Here is a 25,897-nt window from a genome sequence, read left to right on the forward strand (position 1 = left end):
CCTGTCAACTCGGTGGCTGGATTCTACCTAGAAGTGTCCCCCAGCCCCAGCGCTGCCTCTCCTCCGGGTCTCCACCTGATTTCAAGACATCCCATCGCCCCAGGCATGTGCAGCGAGCTCAGCGGACAGGAAGCCTCTCAGGTACGTCAATGCAGGGGAGGGGGCAGAGGCAAGTATGGGGACAATTTTCAGGGAACCTTGAGCCAAGAGGGCTTTTTAAAGGGCCAGATTTGAAAGCGACAGGCTTCAGGTCTGAGATAGCTTGGTACCAAGGACATGTGCACTGGCATTTCACCCCTGGGTGAAGGCGGTCCGACCCCGGGGTGCCATCCAGCCTAGGGTTGAAGGGCCCTGTCTTTGCCACTCAGCAGGACAACCTAAGGAAGGGCAGGATGCCTGATGTCCGTGGGGCTGAAGCAGGGGTCCTGTCTCTCTCTAGTCCTGGGTCTCCCGTCCGACCTCCTGCAATGACTCTAAGAGAGGCATCCTGGGAGTGAGAGCAGGAGAGAGGGGACATGGTGGTCAGAGCTGCTGAGACACCGAGAGAGAGAGAGAGAGAGGTAGGTAGGTGTGGGAGACAAAGGGACACTTCCCATTTCCACACTTTTTGTAACAATCCCAGCTACCAGAACGCGCTCCCCGGCTCTCTGGTCCCTAAGGGAAGCCGTTGGGCAATATGTGTCTGCCTGTCACAAGTGTATGGGCACAGCCTGCAGATTTCTTCTCAGCCAGTCCCCAGGAGGTGTCTAGGAGAAGGGAGGGCACAGCTGAGACGCAGGAATGGAAGAGGAGGGGTGCCCTGCGTGGGGGCAGCGAGGGTGCCCCCCACTCCCCCCAGCAGCTGGTGGAGGCCACCTGAGCTCTCGGAGGATCTCTTCCAAGCTGGTAGGTGGCCGTCCTTTGATGCGGAAGGACACACCCCAGAACCTGGGTTTAAGCTTGGCTCCTCTGCAAGCCCACGGAGACACCTATCCTCCATCAAGCTGAGGGCGGAGGACCCAACTGCCCGTTGCCCTGTGACCTTTTAAATCTCCCTGCAAGATAATGGATGAAGAGGTGGCCGGAGTGGAGAGAAAAGGTGCTTTTCACTGAAATAGGATTAAAAGCTGACGACTTAACACGTGTGCAGACGAGTCACGGCTGGCTCAGTGATGACAAGCTCATTGTCTCTGTGGAGTGACATGGGCAGTCAGCCCTCTCTGGAGCTGGACACCGGCCCTGCCCCCACCAGAGAAAGACTGGACTGTTTAAAAGAAAGGTCAGAGGGTCCACAGCCACAGACCCAGCTCTGGAGTTTTCTGAATGAAAGTGACGTAGGGGTCACAGGGATGAATCTAGAAGCGCTGAGCCCAGATCTACAAGGCTGATGGCCTGAGAGTGACAATACTCCTGAACTGGATCCCACCCATGTCTGGAGGGTCTGGGCTGGGCAACTTCACACTGCAGGCCTTCCTGCCCCCTGAAGTCTGAAAAGCGGTTTCAGGATCCTGGAGCTGTTCAAATACTCCTAATGGGAAAATGCTGAGCCCTGGGTAGGTGGCCACAGGGGCTAGTGTAGGCGTCCCTGGCTGGCCGTCCCTGGGATCTCTTGTGTTTCTGAGATCTGACCAATGAAGCCGACACTATTTTCTATCAGGGAGTGACAGAGCTATATTCAAAGAAGATAAAGGAATTCTTGGGTGTCAAAAAGGTGGTTACTACAGCACTGGTGACTGCAGAGGTCACTCCGAAGTCAATGTGGGTATGTCCTGAAAGGTCAAGGCTACCCAGTTGTACAGGTTATGCACTGCACAACATGGGGGTACGGGGGATCAATCTGGTAGATATCAGGGGTTTGTAATTTTTTCACAACATTTTCTGTAAAACAGCAATAAACTGCCTTATTCTAACAAAATCAGTACATTGGGATGTTTTTATACTCAATAGGGGCCAAATGCCCAGCCAGCGCTCCATTTTCTACCTTTTGCAGAGGCACATGCAGGATGGTGGAGACCCCGAGCGTCCAGTCCCTATAGCCTTGGTGCAAACTGGATGTGCGACCAGAGGCTCTGCCACTGCAAGGGCCCCGGGGCAGGTGCGGCGCCCTGTCCTCGGCTCAGGTTTGGGGACCAGCACTGCAGCCAGTGGCTAGAGCCCCCCGTCCCTCCTCAACCCCGGGAAAGTTTTCCTGCGCTCACCTCCGCGGGAAGCAGCGTGTAGGCATAGAACTGTTTCATCTTGGTCACCAGATCGTCCGTGGAGAACGTCACGTACTCCACAAACTTCCGGTTCAGCAGGAACCAATCCGAGCCGCCGTCCACCGAGATGCCCTCCGGGATCCTGCGATCCCCCAGGCGCCACATGTGCGCGTCGCACTCCAGGAAGAGCCGGTCCAGGCCTTGTTTCCGGATGAACCTGGGTGAGACGAGGTGGCCCTGAGCCCAAAGGTGCCCTGGTCCACCCAGAGCCCAAATGCAAACAAACAAACAAAACCCCTCATAGCCACAGCAGGATTTTTCGGGCACATCCTGAGCTCCAGGCGCAGAACCAGGGTCAGTTTGCGTTTGCGTCTTGGCCTCGCAGGGAAGTGGGGCGCGCTGCCCGTGAGGCAGGTTCCTGGGTGGCCCCACTTCACGTCTGCGGCCACCGAGGCGCAGAGAGCTCAGGGTACCTGCCCGGCACCATCGAGGCCACAAAGGTCAGCTATGCCTGCTTCCTCCCCAGAGACCTTTCAAGGAACCTGCTTGGGCCAGGCTGTCGTGGTGGACGCAGCCTGTGCCCTCATCTCAGGACGGTGCTCTCGGATGCAAGTGCTCCACCCCCGAGCCACACCTCCAGACCGCGACCGCTTCTTGATTGACACGTTATACACCCCATTGCAAAATACCAAACGTAGGATGTTTCATTGTGAACACATGAAACAAGAGATCTTGGCAGGTCTAATACCTACTGTAATAATAATAATAATAATAATTATTATTATTATTTTGCAGTGCTGGGGATCAACCGGGGACCTTGTGCATGCCAGGCAAGCGCTCCACCTCTGAGGGACACCTGTAATTTTGCAGAAGAGCGAGCATAAGGGGCCTATGCCATCTCTGCCGTAATATGAAACACATGATTGCTGCCCGTGTCCAACTCAGCTACTGTAAGTACTGCTGCGTTTGGCATCTATGTCCAGTTAGACTTCAGAGGAAGTAAAGGTATGGCTTTATTCCCATCCAGGCCACAGACCCCTGAGTGCTCCCCGTGAACCCCCCGATCAGGAACTTCTACTCCAGGAGGTATGGAGGTCTGGTCATCTCCCTTAGGACCCCGTGAAGCCGGTGGGATAGAACTGGCTTTTCCTGTTTTGTGGATGCAGAACCCAGAGCTCCTCAGGGGGCAGAGCTGCTGAGACAGGAGTGTTCACTGTGAATGTTTATGGTACACCTACTGTGTGCCAGGCACGGTGCTGGGCCCTCGTGGGGGTACTAGAGAAGCAGGGAGGGTCCCAGTACCAGGGAACTAGTCCTTAGGTTGGGCTCTTATAGCCCAGAGGTCTCCAGGCCCAGGAACCCTGCTTCTCCAGCCCGTGGAGCCCCCTCCCTCACATCCGGGAACCTGGGCTGCTCTAGTCCATCTCAGCAACGCCCCTTCTGAGCACCCTCTCCCCTTCCCCTGCCCCAGCTCCCGGTGCACACCAGCCTCTGGCGCCAGCTTTTGTGCGGGCCTGAAAATCTCCCCCCCAGCTGGGTGACTTTGGAAGGTGAGGCATCCTCTCTGGGTCTCAGCTTTCCTCTGGGCATAATTGCAAAGTTGGGCTAGATCTGGATTTGAAGTTAGATGCCGGCAGCGATTGGCCAGCAAGGAGAAACGGAAACCGTGAAGAGGCTCAGATGACCCGAGCCACGGTTCCCACCACAGAGGGGTAGAGAGTGTGCATTCCGAGAGGCACTCACAGGCCTTGAAGAAAAAGCATTTCTGGGTAAATAAAACCTCTCTAGGCTGAATTCTGACCGTAGGACCCAGTCAGGATTACAGCTGGAAGTCACTGTTACACCCAGAAGTGGGTGTGGGGCAGGCGTCACCTTCCAGATGTGGACAGAGAAGCCCAGAGAAGGCTGAGGACTTTTCCAAGGATGCACAGAGGACTCAGCCCCAGGGCAGAACCATCTGGAAGGCCCAGGTATCCAACCTCCTGGTCTCATTCTTACCCAGTGCATCTTCTGCATGCAAAATGAAGCTCATCAGCAAAGCCATGTCCTTGCTGGGGAGGGACTTGGTGAGGGTTTTTCATCACGGTCACAGTATCACTGCGTGGAGACACAACTGGACTTTCAAGCAAGCCCCGAGTTTAGGAAAGGGAGATCCTACCTCGGCTCTGGCTAGTGCTGATGTTGCAATAATGCCCAGTGGGTGCACAGAACTGTGTTGCAAACTTTAGATTTTAGATGACTTGTATGAAAACTTACATGGAAATCATACTGTGAGAAAGAGGGAAGGAGGAGGAGGAGGAGGAGGAGGAGGAGGAGGAGGAGGGGGAGGGGGAAGGGCAGGATTCCTGTAGAGAAGAGAAAGAAACTTTTCTAGTAATTTGCTCCTTCCGGGGCTCAGCTTTTTAATTTCATGTTCCATTATATGGGATAATGTCATTGCCTTGCAATTTTAATGTGACGTCCCAGGCCATAATATCCAAATACAATATTCATGCAGTCATCTCCAAAATGAAATATTCATGGCATCGGGAGATTGGTCTCTTTATTTACTGAATTCAAAAGCTGATAAGCTGCAAATATAGGCTTTGGTTAATTATGAATAAATAGAGACAGCCAATTCCCCAGATCTCGGAAAAGTTTCCGGGGTCACAGGGGCTACCAAAGACTTTCTTTTGGCCCGGAAGAAGGTGGCAGAGACCCGGAGTCAGGGTACCGACCTGGAGAGGGGAATCAGCGGTCTGGGCTGGGAGAGGCTTTATTTTCCTGCCTTTTGCAGGAAACGTCCAGAACTTGGAAAGAAGGTGCTAGAGAGCAAGACAAGTCCGTAGGCACGCCCCTGGGATGCGCCTCATGGATGCTGGCTCATGTCCCCTAGGGAGACAGCCGCAGGCCCAGTGCACAGAAGGGGACCTTTCATTTCCCATTGCCATGGCTACCTTGGGGTCAAATAGAGTGACAGGGGGCATCATGGCAGGGCAGACACCAGGCACAGGTGGTGGGTCCTTATCCTGCCTCTCACGTAAGATGAGCCCCATGAAGCCGGACAGTTCCCAGGATGAAGTGCCGTTCTCAAAGGACCTTGCAAAGTGTGATCATCGCCACCTACCCAAGCAGTGAGGCGATGGTGACGTCTCTCTCCCATTCCCGGCGTCTCGGACGCTCGTTCATGCTTAACGTTTTTACCCAATCACTTCTAACTTTCTAATACAACATCCAGGTCTGGGTTCATCATCTATTTCTACTCACTAGACATGAGCCCTCAGATGGCAGAGATTTTGAATCTGTTTTTGTTCACTGCTGTGTCCCTCACACCTAGAATAGTGAGGTGAGATGCTCAAGTAATACTTATTGATGAGTGAATAGAGGGAAGGGGAACTGCTGGACCACCAACAGACAGGAGTAGCCAGGTATCAGAGCCTCCTAACGCACTCAGCAAACAAAAGAACTGAATCTCAGAGAGGTTAAGTAATTTCCCCAGAGTGGCACAGCAGCCAGTCTTGGACCTGAATCCAGGTGTGGCTGAATCCAGCGCAAACTCCTAACGACCCTGCCATCCTTCCCTGTCCCCATTCGCCAGGGTCCCTCCAATAGAATAGAAATAAAGAATCTGAGGACGTCTGCCTCCCAAAGATGGTGCTCTGAGATGAGAGAGAAGCTAGAAACAGGTCTCCTTGTTGGTTTTGGAAGAGGCTTTTCTGATGACCTTGTGAGGACCTGTCCTCAGAACGGGCAGGCGACGAAGGAGGACAGCATGGAACCGTTCGCACTCAGTTTTACATCCTGGGCTCTCGTGGCGTCCCTTGAAGGGGACATTGGAGCCCCAGCCCTGTCCCTTCCCCTGTCCCTTGTGCTGCCTGGCCACCGACAGCTGAGCAGCTCTGCCCCATCATGACCCCTACCTCCCCCGGAGCCAGCTGACCGTGGACCAGAACCTCTGAGCCCAGGAGCCAAAATAAATCTTCCCTCTTTTTAAGCTGATTTTCTCAGATCGTGTCACAGCGATGGAAACCAACGCAGCCACCAACCAACGCAACTAATTCTACAAATGAAAACCAAACCAAACCCGAGCCCCAGGGAGAACGGATGAGAGACACAGTCACACCGCCTAGGGGAAAGTCTCCTATCCTCCTGTTTTCCTGTCCAGTGATCTGACACTGAACCCTCCTTCCTCCCTCGGCACCAGCACAGCCTACGCATTTTGGTGAAGAAAAAAAATAAAGTCACAGAATGAAGCATAAAGACTCACAAGGTAGGAAATCAGCCGGTGACATGAATAGGGACACCACTGTAACCAGGGACTCCCGGGCTGCTGACCTCGGTGCCCTTAGCTGTGAGCTGCTTCAGGATCTCATGTAGAGAGGGGTGACTGCGATGGGCCCACCCCAAGGTCAGGTGCGAAGGTCGTAATGAGACTATGGGGCGGGGGTGGTGGGGTGGGGCTCGGCGGGTCGCCCAGCGCAGGTGAGCGCTCCGTGGACCCCCGGGCCCTCCCGTGCTCCTGCACCAAGTGGGAGTCTTAACCTCTGCCTCTCTTCTGGGGTTTGGTAGACAGGTGGGTCGGGCACCCCCCGGCTAAAGAGAAGCTGTGTCCAGGAAAACAGAAGGACTTCAGCACCGAGGACAGCGCCCAAGGCCCGGGACCCCATTTCCCCCAACTGTTTTAGCAACACCCACCCTTGTGGCAGGGGAGGAGGTGACCAGTGTCACGGCCTGCAAGGACCCAGCTCACTGGGTCCTGAGCTTGGCAGCTCCAAGGGGCCCGCCCAGGCTCAGGGTGGCTGTGCCCTCCTGACCAGGGTGGAGTCACCTGTCACGCCTCTGCTCTGCAGCAGCTGGAAGAGCCCAGGGACTTGGGACAGCCACACTGTCCGCAGCTCCGGAGAGCATCTTGGATGTTCCAGGCCCTGGTTTGTGTGCTGAGAATGTGGTTGAGGATCAGGTGGGAATCATCCCTGCCCTTCTCTCCCTTCTAGGGGGAGAAAAAACGTAAATACTAATAGTTATCGTTTCTTGAACGCAGACTACATCCCACTCAATGTATATTCTCTTATTCAGTCTTCACTTCAGCCCACGAGGATTCATTTTACAAATGAAAGAACAGAGACAGAGAGGTTAAGTAATCTTCCCAAGATCACACAGCCAGTCAGTGGCAAGGACAGGATTCAAACCTTAATCAGTCAAGGTGGGGTCGGGCCCTCTGAAGGGATTGAGCTGCCATCTGCCGTGAAACCCTTGTTGGATCTGGGATGATGCTGTTTGGACTTTTAGCCTCTAACACTCTGAGCTAATAAACCTCTTCCTTCACATATACCCCGCCTCGGGTATTTTATTATAGTAACAGAACATGGGTGGCCACCCCTGGACGCAGAGGGAAGCTCCACAGAACACCTGGCTGATCACACTGCCCAGGGGTTATAAGAACCGCACTCCAGCGCCCGACCACCTGGCCTCAGACCTGCTTCCCCACCTGCCCTCTGTGTGCTGTTCAATCTCTCCAGACTCAGCGTCCACACCTGGAGATGGACATGAGAGCACTGCAGGCCATGAGAGGCCTGTAGTGGGGACTGAAAGGTCCATTACTGCAGGGGGCTTCAGACGGTCCCCGCCACCCAGGAGGCCTTCCAGGTGCAGCTGCTGCTGCGCCGTGCAGAGAGAGCCCGCTTGGTGGGAAGGAAAGAAGCCAGAGTGGACCTGGGGAGCCGGGGGCCTGGGGCCTGGCCCCAGTGACGCATGTCCTCCCTAGAAGGCTCAGGACATAAGAAAAATGCAGAGGAGAAATGACTACACCTACTTGTCGGGGATGACGCTGGGAGATGGTTTCTTAGGGGTCTGTTGTCCACCTTCTGTGCACATCACATCATCTGGGGGTTAAAAAGTCCCAAAGGGGACCTCACGGCACCAGCCGAGGCCAGGGCAAGAGGTATGCAGTGAGGGGGTGCTGAGCTCCACTGTGGCTCGGGCCACAATCAGACGGAAATAGACAAGTGAGGACCATTAATGTGCTGCTTGGGTTTACGGGAAGCAGAAGAGAAACCAACCTGCTCTCCCTCCTGGGGAAGAGTCATGAGCGACCTGCCCATCAGTCCTGGTGCTGCAGCTAGGCTGGGAGAGGGCCCGTCCCCCAGAGGGGAGCTGGACTCGGCCTCCTGACAGCACGTCTGCCTGCAGGGCCCCCGGCCAGGCTGCCACAGACTCTCCAGCTCTGGTTAAACACTGGCTGTTTACACATGGAGGGAGATTTGGGCTTGAGGATGAGTTCCGTGGCAGAGAAGGGGAGCTGTTGCTGAGGCCAGGGTCACTCTGGTGCCCTCTGGGGCAGTGCTGGCTCCAGGGGCAGAGTCCAGGCTGGAGAAGAGGGAAATACTTCCTTTTGCCACCAGGGCTGGGGCCTCTCGTCACCTCCTCCCTGTCTAGCCTCCTCACACGGAGGGTGCCAGTTGCTTCTCTAAGGCTTAGAGTCACTTGTCCATCATCCTTGTGATTCTTCTCATCTCTTCCGCACCACCATCGCCACCATCAACCTCATCACCACCATCACCACCATCATCATCATCACCATCACCATCATCACCATCACGACCACCATCACCACCATCACCACCATCACCACCACCATCACCACCATCACCATCATCACCACCATCATCACCACCATCATCAACCTCATCACCACCATCATCACCATCAACCTCATCACCATCACCACCATCACCACCACCATCACCACCATCATCACCACCATCACCATCATCACCACCACCACCACCACCATCACCATTATCATTACCATCACCATCATCATCATCACTATCACCAACATCATCAACATCATCACCACCACCACCATCACCATTATCACCACCACCAACATCATCAGCATCACCACCATCATCAACCTCATCACCACCATCATCACCATCAACCTCATCACCATCACCACCATCACCACCATCATCACCACCATCACCATCATCACCACCACCACCACCACCATCACCATTATCATCACCATCACCATCATCATCATCACTATCACCAACATCATCAACATCATCACCACCACCACCATCACCATTATCACCACCACCAACATCATCAGCATCATCACCATCATCAACCTCATCACCACCATCATCACCATCAACCTCATCACCATCACCACCATCACCACCACCATCACCATCACCACTATCATCACCATCACCAACATCATCATCACCATCACCATCAGCACCACCATCACCATCACCATCATTACCACCATCACCACCACCACCATCACCATCACCATCATTACCACCATCACCACCACCACCATCACCATCACCATTATCATCACCATCACCATCATCATCATCACTATCACCAACATCATCAACATCATCACCACCATCACCATTATCACCAACACCAACATCATCAGCATCATCACCATCATCATCACCATCACCATCATCAACATCATCACTATCACCATCACCATCACCATCACCATCATCAACATCATCACTATCACCATCACCACGATCAACATCATCATTATCACCATAATCTCCACTATCAACATCACGATCACCACCAACATCATCACCATCACCAGCATCATTACCATCACCACCACCAACATCACCCTCTCCACCATCATCACCCTCACCACCATCATCACCCTCTCCACCATCATCACCCTCTCCACCATCATCACCATCACCACCATCGCCCTCATCACCATCAGCTCCCCACGCACACTAACTGTTCCCAGTTAATTCCTGTAGTTAACTCCACAGGGTCGGCACTATTAGCATCATTCCCATGAGAAAATTTTTTCAGATGAGGAAACTGAGACACAGTAGTGACGTGCCTTACCCAAGTCACACTCCCAGTGAGTGCACAGAGCTGGCAGCCCCATCCCGACAACCTGCTTCAGAGCCTGTCTTCACTTCCAGGGTTGTCCTTACGCAGTGTCTGTGGAAAGCCCTTCCCGTGTTCTCGAGGCCAACGCTCAGTGGCTGTTCCTTAACTCTGACTCTCATCTGGCATAGTATTCCTGAGACCACAGGCCCGATGGGATGATCGGATAAACTTTTGTTGACGCCTATAAGACCAATATCTAATTTCCACAGTCCACCCACTTATAAATGATCCCAAGGAATTCCAGATGTCACCGGCCCGCCCTGAACACAGTTTGGGAAATGCTGGTTCTAGGAAAAAAAGAGAAAGACCCGTCTTCGATTGGTGGGCTCCTGCCCTGTCCTGGTCCCCACACCGCGACCTTCAGACTGCGGAGCCCCCGGGGGCCTGGCTAACCATGGGGTGACAAGAGAACCCAGGCCCTCAGGCCGAGCTGAGCCAGGTTCACGGAACCACGTTCCGTCCCCACCTGCCACTCACCAGCCACGGGACCTGAGCAGGTAGAGCTGTTGTCCCCACAGCCCTGTCCTTTCCAAAATGGAGCCACGGCTCCAGGTGAGGCTGGAGTGAGGGAGGGCACTCACAAGCCCCCAGCTCGGTGGCCTCGGGGGGCCAACCCCAGTCTGGGTTGCTGTCTGGGTCCCATGCAGCCTCGCCACCCACGCCGTGTTCCAGGGATGAACGCGGGGCCCTGACGGAGGTGGAGAGATTCCCCGGAGCCCGGCAGGACGTGTCCCCGGGGAGGCCATGTTGTGCCCAGTGTGTGAATCTTCCTTTCCAACCCCCAGAAGGGGACCTGTCCCACTCGCTCAGACGTGGCGCCTGAAGAGCCTTGGAGAACTTCCCTGATGCTCCCGAGCAGAGGCCGGGACTCCACTCTCAGACCCAGAGTGCACTTGAGGCCCCTCCTCTGCCCGCCCGGGAGGCAGGGCTGTGCCTCCTCGTCGGCTCTGTCTGGTCACTTTATTTTTCTTGGAGAAAAGCAAAGAGAAGCCGTGCGCACAACACTCCCCTTCACCTAATTACAGGAACCGTCAGGACCAATTTGGCAGCTATTAAAACACTAGTGGCCTCTCGCCGGCTCCTCGCAGCAGGGGCTGGAGTCCAAATTGGCTGCTGAAGGCTGGGGAAGAGGACAGAAGGTCAAGGCTGCCATTAGGCGCCGGGCAGAAAGAAAAGCAGAGGCACCCCGTGGCCTCCTCCGCATCTCCCTGCCTGCCTCTGTGCCCCTCCATCTTTCTGTCTTTCAAGCTCTCTGGCCGCATCGTTTCCTCCACAAGGACTGTGCCAGAAGCACAGACTCTTAGAACAGGGAGGGGCTTTGCAGACCACCCCTCCAACTCCCTTGTTTATTAGAGAGAGAAAATAAAGCTCAGAGAAGCACAGCGGCTGCCTTAAAATCACACAGCATGTCGAGGAAGGTAGGGCTGGGGCTCAAAGAGGCTTCACTAATGGGAAGGATGAGTTTGGCTTCTGTGAACACCCTGGGCCCAGGTCCCAGCCCTGACTCAGCTGAGTGAACTCAATCAAATCACTTCATCTCTCTGAGTCTCAGTTTCCTTATCTGTGAAATGAGGTGACTTATTTAGCTGACAGTAGTCACTACCCAGAGCCAGAAAATTAGACAAACACAGAAGAAAACAAAAACCAATAGAGAGTCTGGGGTGGAGGGTGTTGTCTCAACGGCTTGATTCAGCCATACCTGAAGACAGACCAGTGTTTCAGTTACCTGGTTTAATAACTTTCTTTACCCAAAAGCAAGTTTGAACTGGGTTTTTGTCATTTTCCACCAAATAGTTCTTGCTAACACACACCAGTAAGGCCCAGCTCTGCACCCTTGGGAGAGGTGAGGGAAGTCGGGCTGGGGCACCTTGTTGATGCAGAAAGTGAGGGCCTGGCGGAGAGGAGGAAGGCAGAGGACAGCTCTTGGTGCACTTCGCTATTGAGTTACTACTAACCTCCTGCCTCATTCAGGTAAGGCGGGGACCCCAGCAGGCCTCAGGGGCACGAGGGGGACTTGTGAGCTACTCTGTCCCGAGGGCTCTGGGCTCCTGGGGTTTGGAGGCAGGTACCAGCCACATCTCACCCTGCCCCCTGCCATCTGGGTACCAACTGTCAACTGCTGACGTGCAGCTGTCACACAGGACAACTCACCCCTCAGGCACAATTCTGGTGTATAACCCTCCTTTCTTTCTCCCAGAAACATTTTAGTTCTGTACTTATCACGACAATGACATCACCCTTGACATTGCCACCACTATCATCATCATCATCATCACCACCATCACCACCACCACCACCATCATCATCACCACCATCACCATCACCACCACCATCACCACCATCATCACCACCATCACCACCACCATCATCACAATCATCATCATCACCATCACCACCACCACCACCATCACCATCATGACCACCATCACCACCACCATCACTACCACCATCAACATCACCACCATCACCATCATGACCACCATCACCACCACCATCACTACCACCATCAACATCACCACCATCACCACCACCATCACCACCATCATCACCACCATCACCACCACCACAACCATCATCATCACCACCATCACCATCACCACCACCACCATCCCCATCATCACCATCATCACCATCACCATCACCATCACCACCACCATCACCACCATCATCATGACCACCATCACCACCACCATCACTACCACCATCAACATCACCACCATCACCATCATGACCACCATCACCACCACCATCACTACCACCATCAACATCACCACCATCACCACCACCATCACCACCATCATCACCATCATCATCATCACCATCACCACCACCATCACCATCACCACCATCATCATCATCACCATCACCACCACCACCATCACCACCATCACCACCATCACCATCACCATCACCATCATCATCACCACCAGCATCATTATCATCATCACCACCATCACCACCATCATCATCATCACCACCATCACCACCATTATCATCACCATCACCACCATCACCACCATCACCACCATCACCACCATTATCATCACCATCACCACCATCACCACCATTATCATCACCATCATCATCACCACCACCATTACTGCCATCACCATTATCACCACTATCATCACCACCATCACCACCATCATCATCATTGGTATTTACTGTGCCAAATGCTTTGCAGGCCACATCTCACTTAGTCTCCCCAACCCTGTAGGTATAGGCCTATGGATATTCTCTTTCCAGGTAAGGGAACAGGTTCAGACAGGTTAAGTCACTTGTCCAGTGCAACACAGCGAGGACATACTGGATCAGATTCCCAACAGAGAAAGGGGAACCTTAAAGCCTGTGATTTTAACCCAGTTCCTAGCAGAGGAGCTGGCAGACAGTGCTCACAGGGAATGAATACCAACTGGGCCACAGCAACAGTATCAGGGGGGATGTAATTTAGACACGAATTGGTCAACTTAGAATGGGCTCCTGCCCACGAGGCTACTTCATTGGCCCGGACTGTGCACCCCAAGCTGCATGGACAGGAGGAAGGGTTTTTGTTCTGTACCTAAGGGAGGGGACACCAGTTCTGGGGCTACTTCTGTAACCGCCCTCCTCTGTGGAACGGCCCCTCGCTCTACCTTTGGACCAGAAAGACCTGGGTTCACACTCTATCCTTCAACCAGCCGGGTGACCTTAGGGACGATCCTGTCAGCTCCCAGAGCTCCCCCTTCATTTCCTGACAGTGAGGGCGATGACTCTCACCGTGGCCTAGAATGAAATCAGGAATGAATGGGTGGAGGGCCCAGAGTGAGGGAGCCTAGTCGGCACACCGGACACAGTGGCTATCATTCTGTGCCCAGCCTCTCCACCCCCAGGGACCTGAGCAGCTAGGGACCTGTAAGCTAGAGGCCGACGGAGCACCTTTGAGTCTGGGGGCTCTGGAGGCAGGGATGAGCAGCCAGGGAGAAGGCGCACATGGTGGGCCGAATGTGATCGAAGTTCACGTCGAGGACCAGGAGACAGCGCAGGAGTTTGGAACAATGTCCTGCCGCCGTGGGGCGTGGAGGTCATTGCTCACTTTCATCCCACCCTTGGGATAACCAGGTAAACTGAGTCACAGGACCAGCCAAATGATGCCGCACTAGCAGGAGCAGATCTGAAGCAGAGATGGCGGCCTTGCAGGGCCAGGCTGGGCAGGGAGACAGGTGGGGACCGTGGTGATGAGGATGGGCCTCGTCTAGATCTCAGGAACACCTACCTGAGAAAATTCAGGCACAGTGTTAGGGACCTTCGGGGTCTTCAAGACTAGCTGGAAATCTGGATCTTCATGGGAAATTTTGATGTCTTTCTTTTTTTTTCTCTTTTTCTTATTATCTTTTAATTTTGAAACGGGGTCTTGCTGAGTTTCTTAGGCCCTCCTTAAATGACTGTGGCTGGCCTCAAACCCATGATCCTCCTGCCTCGGCCTCCCCTGTCTCTGGGATTACAGGCGTGCATCCCCTGCCTGGCTATATGGCGGTCTCTAAATAGCGCTGTAAATTTTCAAATGAAACACCTGAATTAAAACAAAGCAAACGGAAACACCAAAAGGGTCAAACAGCCAATTAACAAGCTACCAGGACCCTGACTTGCCACGTATGATGAGTTCGACGGCAGAACTCAGATTTCTCCTACAGGGGGCGCTCAAGACTGTGTCAGTTCTAGCTGGTCTGCCACACAGAGCTGTCTTTTGGACATTGCTCCTTTTAACTGAGAGAGGGGGTAAGGGATCCAGGTTGGGGCTCTGGTGCCTCCAATCCCTGCTGACATCTTGGGTAGCAGCAGCGGAAGGCAGCGGATAGGACATGGGGCTGGGAGTCAGACCTCTGGGTTCAGCTCCAGCTGGTGCGGGGCTCTCTCCCGCAGACAGTAGATCCCTCGAGAGTCAGCTGTTGGTCTCCTTCAGGGCTAGCACAGTGTGTGCCTGGCACACAGTAGGCACTTGGTAAATATTGGTGAATAACTGGCCGATTGACCGAATGACCTGGGGCCTCAGTCTTCCCATGGACAAAATGGGACTGAACCTTCCGCCCTACTCAAAGGGTTGCCATTGGAGACCACGACGCAGGAATGCTTAGGGGAGAAAAGGGTTGTGACAGGAGGCACATTTCCATTTCTCTGTGTCCCTTGGCTGACAGGAGGGGCCACTTCACATCTTGCCCGAAGATGAACATGGCCTCCCCCCTCCCCCAGCCTCAACTTATCTCAACATCAGGACCAGCCTCGAAGGAAGCCCCCAAATGATCAGGTTTCCCCTTTCTGCTTTGCACAGGGGGAGGGGACCATGTGCTACCTTGCATTGTCCCGGCCATGTGACTTCAGGAAATTCATATCTCGGTACCGGGAGAGAAATGCCACCAACTGGTCATTCGTCCTGTGGAAATAAACAGAGAGGAAAGTCAGGGACCCCGGGTACAAGGGACTATGGAGACTTTGGGTCTTGGCTCCCTTCTGGGCCACAGAATCCACAGTCTCGCTGTGTGTCACTCAGCTCGTCTCGCCTTCCCCAATCACCAGCCTGGTAGGGCGCTCTCTTGACAACCCTACCCCTGCATTGAAATGCCTGTCTGGGCAGCTCTGTCCCACGCACTCCACTGTCCTGGGAACCCCTGAGGACAGTCCGTCATTGCGTGTGACACGTTTTAGAGATCTCCAGGTCTCAGCCCTGGGGGCTTGGCAACCATCAGTGTGTAGCCTGGTGCCAAACACAGGGCGGCCTCAGGACCTTTGCATTCGCTGTCCCTGGGAAATTTGGCCGTGTTATCTTCCCAGTGCTGCCTGCTCTTTTCAACCAGGTTTTCCAAATGTCACCTCTTCAGGGAGGCCTCTTCTGGTCACTTGACCTCAAGTAGCACCCGCCCCTCCCCCCCCCACCCTCCTCACATTCTGTCACCATCTGGATACTCTCAGCTTGCTAACCATACAAGGTGAGCACCCCCAAGGATAGCCCCTGGTCATTGTTTATGGCTGGCGCACAGTAGGAGCTACTTCAGTGTTTGTTGAATGAATGAAGGAACGAATGGACACGAGTTGCGTTTGGACTGACACCTGGTGACGGGTGTGGAGACCGCGTCACCACGGGGCTACGGGAGGAGGGAGCTTTCAAACCCTCCGCTGTGCCGTACAAACGGATGCCTCGGTTCCCGGCATTGTTATCCCAAATTTATCGCCATCAGTCTCGGCACCAGCAGTGTAGTCACAGCTAATCAGCTTGTGCATACAGCTGTGACAGTATTTTAAAAGGCAGTCACACAGGTCTCCATCTGCCAGAGACGCAGTCGCCTCTTCCGCTGAATAAACCCAAACAGGTAAACGGCGCTGACGTGACAGCCCCTTCATCAGCGGGCTCTGGGCTCGAGTTTTACTTAGAAGGAAGGGGTTAACCATTGTCTCAGACCGGGGAGAGGCGGTGTAGGCGGTGACAAGGAACAAGGAACGGGAGGCTAGACTTTGCAGAAGCTTGACAGCGCTTTAGAAAGTGATGCCCAGGCTCCAGAAACAGAAGGATCTGGAAAGAGAGCCCAGCCGTGTGGCTCAGCCCGCTGGGTCCAGGGAGCAGCTCCTGAGCCTCTCTGGGTGGCGGCTGATTTCAACATGCACATAGTGGGCCCTTCCCCCATACACACCGAGTGAACAACCGGGTGCCTTGGAAGGGCACACAGTAGGCGTACCATACGTGCACACTGTGCACCCTGCCCCGCTCCGTGCGCCCAGGCCCCCTCCTGCCCCTCCCCGTGACTCCGCAGTCTCGCCACTCGGAGCCTCTGCGCTCTCATTGGACGCCGCGTGTTGACCAACTCCTAATTCCGGCAGGGGTGGGTGGCGCGGAGCAGTTAGGCGCTGTCGCAGTGAAAATGAGCCTGTCGCCGGTGTCCCATCCCGTGACCGAAATAAACACCCATGGCCAGCCACCGTTCTCGGGCGCCAGGAGAGCCCCGCGGGTCTGCGCAGAGGTGGCTCCGTCCCAGGGGCGCAGAGCGGAGCTGGGCTGTGCGGTGGCGACGCGGGAGCACCCAGGACGCGCAGGAGCACCCCACGGGGACGCGCAGGAGCACCCCACGGGGACGCGCAGGAGGACCCCAGATGCCGCACAGGGAGCGCTGCGCCCCTCACCTGAACCAGCGCCCGTGCCCGCCTGGGGGAGCCCCGCGGTGCCTGCACCCGGGTACCTGTCGCTGGCCAAAGGACAGGGTCTTGAAGGAGCGCCTGGGAGAAGAGGCCACTAAATCAACCCATGTTGAAAAAAAAATCCAACAATGTCTCTTTCCCAGCCACAAAGAGGCCCCCTCTGCGTCTCAGCCTCCGCAGCCCCTATTTACCAACCCCCTCGTCACTCTCTGCGACAGTTCATTATTGTCGTCCTGATGAATACGGGACAAGTTAACCTCTGAATGGGTCCCCGGCGGTCGGAATAATAAACAGGGCCTCTCGGTGGGAGGACTGAGGGGCCGGCAGGGCTCCGGGGGGGGCCCCCTCTCGCGAAGCCTCCCTGCCTCCGGGGGTCAGGCGCCGCTGCAGCTCCATTTGGCAACCCCGGAAAGCGCCTTTCAGGCCTGAGCTGGGGCTATTTTCACATTTACCGCTTCACCGAGTCCCCATCTGACGGGGATGAATAGGCATTTAGCGAATTTACTTAGCGATGCTTCCACATGAAATCGTCTCAAAAGATGACATCTTGGGGGAGGGAGGGAGGGGGACGGGAGGGGCTGCGGGCTCCAGGCCTGGAGTCGTGGATAAAGCCCCCTTTCAAAGCCAAGCACTGTGGGCCTGGCCGGGACCTTGCTGGATTGGCTGGTCTGGTGGGGCCGGGGACCCCTGCTACCCGCTCCCCCTGGGGGTAAGGAGCCTGCTCTGAATGCCGACGCGCCTCCCAGCCCTTCTCCAAAAGGACACGGAGTTGGGCTGGGGACCAAGTTCCCCTGCGCTGCTTTCAGACGCCTGTCGATAATTGCCTGCATAATATTTAGTTCTCTCTGGATAATTAGCAGCTCCCGATCTGTTGACATTTTACCCGGTTCCAGTCCCTTGCCCTCTCCTCCACTCCCTCTTCTCACTCCTCCTGGTGCCAAAGAGGCTCCCAGGGCTCATTCCTGGGACCCATCTCTTGATCAGTTTCCTTCTAACATTGGCGGATCGGATTAGAAGTCGTGGTATTTCACGCCAGTTCCTCTGTCCCGAGCGTAATGGGGACCCATCCCTGCAACCCTGAGAGCCCGGGGAAATCGTTGCTGAAGTAAGTGATAAATAAATAAATGCTAAAAGAATCCGACCGGGAAGCACACGGGAATCTCAGCTGAACTGGGTGACTGTGCGAGTAATCAAATAAGCCATTTGTCGAATGTCCACTGTGCCTTAGGCCTGGCGACACACTCTTGCTGTGTCTGGTTGTACCTGCGACACACTGTGTATTTCATTCTCATTTGACAGACTGGGTGGCTGAGACTCAGAGAAGCCTTCTGGGGGGGAAAGGGCAGACCGGGATTGGAACCTCGCACTCAGTGTCATAGCGGGTGCCCTTTGCAGTGGGACACCTTCTGCAAGTGACAGAGAAAGGATGCGTGAGTAGATGCATGAGTTCCACCCCACGTGCGGGAGTAAGGCTCTGGAGCACTCAGGCCTCCCGGGTCACAGCCGGGTCTGCAGACCAGCGGCTTTAATGTCTCAGGCCCCACCCATGAGCTCCACTCTGCTTTTCAGTGAGATTCCCGGATGCTGTGGGCGCTCTTTCAAGTACAAGAAGCACTGCTCCCTATCAAGTTCCATCTTCTTCTGCTCCCCAGGAAAACCGAGACTCGGAGCAAGTTACTTTCATCTGCATGAGCCATGAGGAGTGTTGGGAGTGTCATACAAAATCATGCTCCTAAGACCTGGGCCGTAGCACCTGGCGGAGAGGAAGCCCTGGGTCAACGTTAGCTGTGACTTAATGGAATCATTGCCATCTTGAATGTCAGATGCTCAGGACATCGTGAACCAGGGGAAGCCGTGCAAAGGCCCAACTTGACTTGAACTTGGAGGGCTTTCTGGGCATAAGACCCAGGGCACATTCTGTAGAGCACAGAGTGGGAAGAGCCCCACCGTCTCCTGGCTGGTGTCCGAGTGAGAAGCTGGCTCACGGTGGCCATGTCACCATCAGCTAGCAGCTTTGGGAATGGAGACATACAAGAAGGAGGGCACAGCTCTGGGGTCCCCGGAGCATCTAGGAGCCCAGGCTTCTGTAGTTCAGGGTCACAGCAAAGTGAGGCCTGTCTGCTGGCAGCAGGTGACAGGAGGAGGAGAGGAGAAGGCCCGTCAGCCTCCACGAGGAAGGAGCTCGGCCCAGAGCTGGCTGCACTTCCCAGGCCCCTCCTGCCCAGCCCTCTAGAGATCCAGAACCTTCCTCAGTGCAGAGTGCTAAGAAGAGCCCTCCCAGAGGCATGTCCCTGATGGCGAGGACGACGGCCCCAGCCAAAGCCAGGCGCAGGACGTCTGTGAACGTTGGGATTCAGGACTTCAGTCCCCGGCACGGCCGGACACGTGTGGCCCCACAGAGCCCTGGGGTTAGCCCTCGGGACTGCAGTGCACTGGCCATTCTGGGTCAGAGATCGTGTGACGGGTGCAGGATGGGGGCTGGGGGGGCTGGCTGAGACCGGGAGGGGTCAGGGTACCTCAGAAGGGACCTCCCGGCCTCCTCCTCTAGCACCTCCCCATCCACAGGGTATTTCACGTGCATCTTGGATTTCAACGCCTCTTTAGCTTCACCCTGAGCAACAACACTCAAGGTATCTGATGTACTATTTTTTCCCCCAATTTTTTATTGTGGTAAAATAACATGTAACATAAAAATGTCCACCCTAACCATCTGTAGGCACGGGTTCAGTGGTATCTGGAACGGGCTTGCTGTATGTGCCACCCACGCCCAGAGCTCTTTTTGTTTTGGCACACGGAGGCTAGACACCCATTAAACAATGACTCTCCACTCCTCCCTTTCTGGGCCCCCGGCAACTATGGTTCTGCGTTCTATCTCCACGATTTTGACTACCCTGGGGACTTTGCTTAGCTCTGCAGGATTTGTCTTTTTGTGAATGGCTTGTCTTGCCTAGGAGAATGTCCTCAAATTCCATCCATGTTGTAGCATGTGTGGTTTCCTTTTCAGGGCTGAATAGTATTCCAATCTGATATACCACACATATGGGATTCCCCCTCTCTGCCCCAAGTATACATGAAAAGCAGTTAACAATTGCTAGTCTGCATACTTTCTAAATCCTCCAGGTCATCAAAGGCTCCAGTGTCCTGATTTTCCCAGGCTGTCACAGAATTTGAAAATTGGATGGTCCTCAGCAATTCAAGATGAGTTGTGGCCCCAGGTATGGATCCGTGGAGGGATGTGTCATCACAGGAAAAATGGCATGCCCCATAGGAGTAGGAAGCTTTTTCTATGAAGAATCCATGTGTACAGAAAGGATGGTGCAGAGGCTAATTGTCAGTCTTTCCTAAGCTTTTAAAGTCATCAGGAAAGCTTAGATACGGCCAGATTAAGAACTAAACACCAGCGATAGCAACATCCACAAGAGCGTCTGACTATGCTACTGTGTGGCGCCGGACAGAATTCCAAGCACTTTGAATCCATCAATCCACTTAGCCCTATGATAACCTATGAAGTCCATGCTTCTATGTTTATATCCATTTTAAAATTACATAAACAGAAATGTGCATTCGTGATGACATAATGATATGCCTTGCCGTCCTGAATGATCAACACACAGGCAGATGTCGCCCTTTTAACGGCTGCACAGAATCCTGTGGAGTCGGCACAGTTGATCCCCCAGTGATGGACACCTAGGTTGTCTCCATTTCTTTCCTCTTACAGACACCACCTCAAGGCGCGGGCTTGCAGATCTGTGCTTCCGTGGATGGGTGTGCTAGATTTCTGCATGATTACATTCCTAGGTGTGGAATTGCTCACTCCAAGCCTCACTTTGCTTTTGGAAAGACACATTATGTGGAATGAGGTGTCCTCAGGGGTCGAGGCAGGGTAGGGGTGGGGCACACGATCTTCTCTTGGGCGGGGGGCGGGGGGGCGGCGGCTGCAGCTGGCGTCCACCTGCCTGGTACCTGCACCAGGAGTTTCCCTCGGACAGCACCTCCCAGGAGCCCCTCGGAGTCCTGGAAAGAGCAGGCATGGGGTCTAATTCCTTCTCTCCCTGCAGGACCTGGCACATAGCAGGTAATCAACTAACACTGTCATTCTTAACAAACAGGTGGCACCTCTGTCCAGGGCTCGCACCTCCTCCTGGGCTCCCCTCCGATCCCAGCCGCCACCTCTCTTCCCCACACCTACTCCAGGTAGTGGACCCCTTGGTCCCCTGGAGGGTTGTTCAGGGCCGGGGCGACAGAGACCCCTGCGGCTCTCCCCTAGGTGTTCCCCGGCTGGTTTATTCACAAGCCTCGCCGCCCTCTTCTTGCCAACTGGAAAAATAACGAACGAAGCTGGGGATTCCAGAGGTCAGTGAAGAAAGGTCAAGTTCACGGCTCTCTGCAGGAGGCAAGAGCCAAAGGACTGGAGATGAGGCCACTCAGGTTCAGACGGGGCGGAGTCTTGCAGAGTCTTTGCCAAGACTCAGGGGAAATGTCCAGAGGGGGCTGGACACCACTCTCCTCCAGGACCCTGTGGGCACCGTTATGGCCACCGTGGGCCACCCGAGGGAAAGTGAGTGGACAGAAGCGCCGTCTGTCCTCTCCCAGGGCTCCAGGGAGCAGCCGCAGGATCTTTCTAAAACACGGGCCTGGTGGTGTCGCCTCTTGCCCTTCCTGTCCTTCGGTGGCTGCCCGTCACCAGCAGGACGATGCTACCTCCTTGGTGAGGCCCAGGGGTGGCGTCCAGTCTGGCCCTGCCGACTCCATCTTCGGGACTCCCCGGAGCTTTCTGAGCTCCCGCCTGACTCTGAGGGTTGGGAGGGCCCTTTGCTCTCTGGGGGAGGGGACGTCCCAGTCCTCTGACATGTCCAGCTCTGCGCCAGACCTCGGCAACAGCAGAAGTCCCTGTCCTCAAGGAGGACCTGGTAGGCTGGGGCAGGCGACAGATGGGTAGGTCCTTGTGACCTGGATGAGACCCCGGAGCTCAAGAGGGACAAATGCAAAGCATTTGTATGTGGGGACATGATGGGGGACAGTCCCCCCCTCCACGCAGGCAGGCAGCACATAGCAAAGCCACCTGGGTGACAAAATCCAGTCGTCTTAATCGGATTCACCCTTTCGTTGCTGATGAGAGCGACACAGCACAGAAACAAGCTCCCGGCCTGGAGGGGCTGGCGTGTGGCTTCTCAGAGCCCAACACGATGGCAGGCCACCTGGAAGTCACCGCGCCTCACTGTCAACACACAGGGGCCCTTCTCAGGGGCGGTTCCTCTGAGGGTCCACCAACAGGACCCCTCACCCGCTGGCCTCCCTCCCGAGGGCTGTAAGGGACAGGACAGGAACCGGCCCTCGCGGGCCACAGGGGGTCCTCCAGCACCGCAGGAACTCGATGTGATTATGTTTTAATTCTCTGAAATCGGATTGTCCCCAGGTGCCACCGGGCATCTCAAGTAAGCAGACCATTTGGTTAGCCAAATTCCACAGTCCCAGATGACAACCTCTGATGGGGTTTGGTTCCCCTTTGCAGGACACCAAGGGATGGAATCTGGAGGGGGAGCCGGGTTCGGCTGCGACAAAGCTTCTCGGGCACAGATTTGTAGAACCTTTCTTGTGATCTTTGTCCCTTTCTTGCTGAGTGTTTTGAACGGTGCCTTGGGCTCGCGGAGACTCGGTTTCCTCATCTGCCAAGTGGGAGCGAGAGTGGTGTCCGAGCTGCCCGGATGTCCCTCGCGGGGCTGAGGCCACAGCAGGCGCTGGGGGGAGACTGGAGGGACGAGTCTGTATTCCTGGTGGGAAACTCGGGGGGCTGTGGTGGGCAGCCCCGGCCAGGCCTCTTCTGAGCCGGGGGGTTTTAATTTTGCCCCCCTGTCTCCCTAGCTTGAGTTCAAGTCCTGCCAGGGTAAGCTACCCAGGACAAGGACATGGTTTGATTCATCTGTGTCCCCCCAATGTCCATCTCAGGCCTGGAACATGGCAGGCTCCATCAGCCTTATGCCCATTTCTCTTTGGGTCCCCAGGTTCAGCCCAGAGTGACCACAGCAATCGCTCAGCCCAGGTGAACAAGGACCTCATTCCCGAGTGGAGTCCCTCGTTCCTAACGTCCCTAAGTTGGGAACGCCCTGGCACAGCTTTGCTCGATCAGCTCCTACAACTGTCAGCTCAGTGTCCATTCAACTGGGAAGGACAGGTGTTAAATGACCACTAAACTACACCGAACTCTATCCATAAGCTCAACTTCCTCTGCATTGATGATTAAAAACAGATTTTTCTGCCCCATTACACCCCCCAGGGTTTGTTCCAATAATGAGCAGGATCTACACAGTAATCATTTATCCATTTCAATTTCACCACAAGGATGTCCCAAATGCTCCGACATCCAGGCATTGGAAGTTGAAGAGGCTGAGAAGACGCAGACTTGAGATCAGAGGGGCTGGTTCAGGTCCCAGTGCCGTTATCTACTGGCTGTGTGGCCGGGGGTTGGGTCATTTCAGTGACCTGATGCTCAGTGACGGCCTCATCTTTACAACTGGGGGTGGGAACATCCCCTACATCGCAGAGCTGCTTGCAGATTTCACGGAACAAGAGAGAATCAACTATTGCTTGCAAAAGAGACCTCCCAGCTCACACAGAGAGAGGTACCAGAAACGGGGTCCCGAATGTCGGGTGGGAAAAGAACAGGCGTCTCCCGCAGGCTGGGCAGCCGGGCCCCCAGAGTGCTACAAGGTCAGCTGTTACCACGTCACTGTCATGGTCGCTACTTCTCCAGGGCCGGGGTCTGTGCTGGGGTTCCAGGGACACTGGGCAGGTCAGCACCCCCTGCCACCTGCCTGTATATTCACTCCCCACAGTTTCCCAAGGCCGTCTCTTTGTCTCAGGGCGGGTGAGAAATTTTGAAAGATCAGACTGAGCAGAGGTCACAGGCCAACGGGGGCTAATCTGCTGATCCCTGGGGATAGGAAACCAGAAATGGTTTAAAAGAGAATTTGTCATATGGATGAGGGGTTTTCCACCTGCATACGGGAGAACCCCAAGTTCTCCTGGGCCTCTGGGGCCTCGGGCAGCTCCCAGAGCCACTTCACCGAGGACTTCATTGGAAACTTCATCCAAAGAGTTAGTAGCTTCAACACAAAGGCCCCAAAATGATTAAAGACAATGGCCGATTGAGATCCCAGTTCTTTGTTTTGGAAGAGGCAGCATGTCTGGGCAGCATTGCCGCCCTCTGAACACGGGCAACCAGCCCCATTCTCCTGGATCATCCCCCTAACACTCCTTGTCCACGTAGCTTCTTTTCATTTGCTGCCTGAGTTCTATGCTCTCCTACCTCAGGACCTTTGCACACACAGCCTCCTTGGCCTGGAGACCTCACCTTGCGTCCAATTTTTTTCATTCGAGTTAATTTCCCCTTTTGTTCAATCTCAGCTCAGAGGTGCTTCTCCAGGGAAGTCTCTCTGACCTCTTAGAAGAGAAGAGGTTCTATGCATGTTATTTTCCGGCATGATACGCATGTAAATTTCCTTCCTAATAGTTTCATGAAGATGTGATTATTTAATGGCCTAATCAGTACGTTCCTCAAGGCGGAGATGTTAAAATATCCTGTTGGTGGCTGTGACCTCAGCTCCTCGCCACTGCCTGGTCCACTTCAGGTTTCCAACAAGCGAGCGCTGACCGATTAGATGGCTTGAGTGAATCAATCCGTCAGTCCTGAGACCCTAAAGCTGATATTTCACTGAGACCCATTTTGTGATCATCGCGTTGGTTAAAATTTTCTCTCCCTCTTTAAAAGGACAATTTGGCGGACTCCTGAGACAAATGACGGCGGGGGGTAGGGGGACACATATCTAGGCAAGATGTTGGTGGGCAACCAGACCTAAGGGATCAGCCAGATTTGCAGAGGGGCCTGAGTGCGTTCCCTCTGGGAAATCTTGGAGAATTAGCAGGCATTAAGGCATTAGCTGGTGACTTGCCTGGCCAGTCACGGGAAGATGCTGGTGTGTGTGTGTGTGTGTGTGTGTGTGTGTGTCGGGGAAGCAGAGGTCTCGGGTAAGGACTGAAACCAATGAGTCTTGAGACTCACTGTCATTGACCTTTTTGATTCAGATTGAGGAAGGTGTGCAGGTTGGGGACGGGGCCAGCCAGCACAGGTATTATGCAGAGAAGGCCAAGTGGGCAGTAGGAACACAGACGCCCTGGCGAGCACAGGCTCCAGGGAGCGGAGGAGGCTACAGTGCTGGACAACCGAGCAAGTGGCCTGTCTCTTCTTGGTGGGCCCCGGGCAGGCAGGCCGGTGTGGGAACAGCGTTTCCCGTGCTGCTCCTCAGCTGGGGATTGGGACGGGCACGACACACGCATGGAGGGACGGTGAAGGGAGCCTGATGTTCTATGTGGGGTTCAGCTGCCCAGGCTGGAGGGAGCCCAGGTCGGGGTCAGGGGAGGGAGGCCATAGGCCCTGGGAATCAGCACCGCAGTTCTCTGTCCAGGGTCCTGAAATCTGAGCCCCTGCGGGGACCACAAGCTGGTACCAGGATGGACAGAAACCACTTGGGTAATGTAGGAAAGGCCACACCTAGAAAGAGGGCGGGTGGGTCAGAAGCTAAGTGGGCAGAGACCATGCTGGGTGTGCTGGCCTGGCCACTCCCCACGCTGGAGGTGGCGGACGGTCCGGC

At 54.8% G+C, this 25,897-nt stretch overlaps 1 protein-coding gene across 1 annotated transcript in view; it reads right to left on the bottom strand.

Annotated features, from left to right (window-relative positions):
• The window catches only part of Xylt1 (xylosyltransferase 1), a 242,923-nt gene that overhangs the window by 26,753 nt on the left and 190,273 nt on the right, over nucleotides 1-25,897 (bottom strand). Inside the window, exons 6-7 of the mRNA XM_046436805.1 lie at nucleotides 15,415-15,495; nucleotides 2,178-2,394 (exon numbers count right to left, since the gene is read on the bottom strand). Of these exons, the coding sequence (XP_046292761.1) occupies nucleotides 2,178-2,394; nucleotides 15,415-15,495 (298 nt within the window). The remainder of the gene's footprint in view (nucleotides 1-2,177; nucleotides 2,395-15,414; nucleotides 15,496-25,897) is intronic.

Source organism: Marmota monax, unplaced genomic scaffold (assembly GCF_021218885.2).
Source record: "Marmota monax isolate L192 unplaced genomic scaffold, Marmota_monax_Labrador192_F-V1.1 WCK01_AAM20220418_F8-fsc00035, whole genome shotgun sequence".
Lineage (NCBI taxonomy): Eukaryota > Metazoa > Chordata > Mammalia > Rodentia > Sciuridae > Marmota > Marmota monax.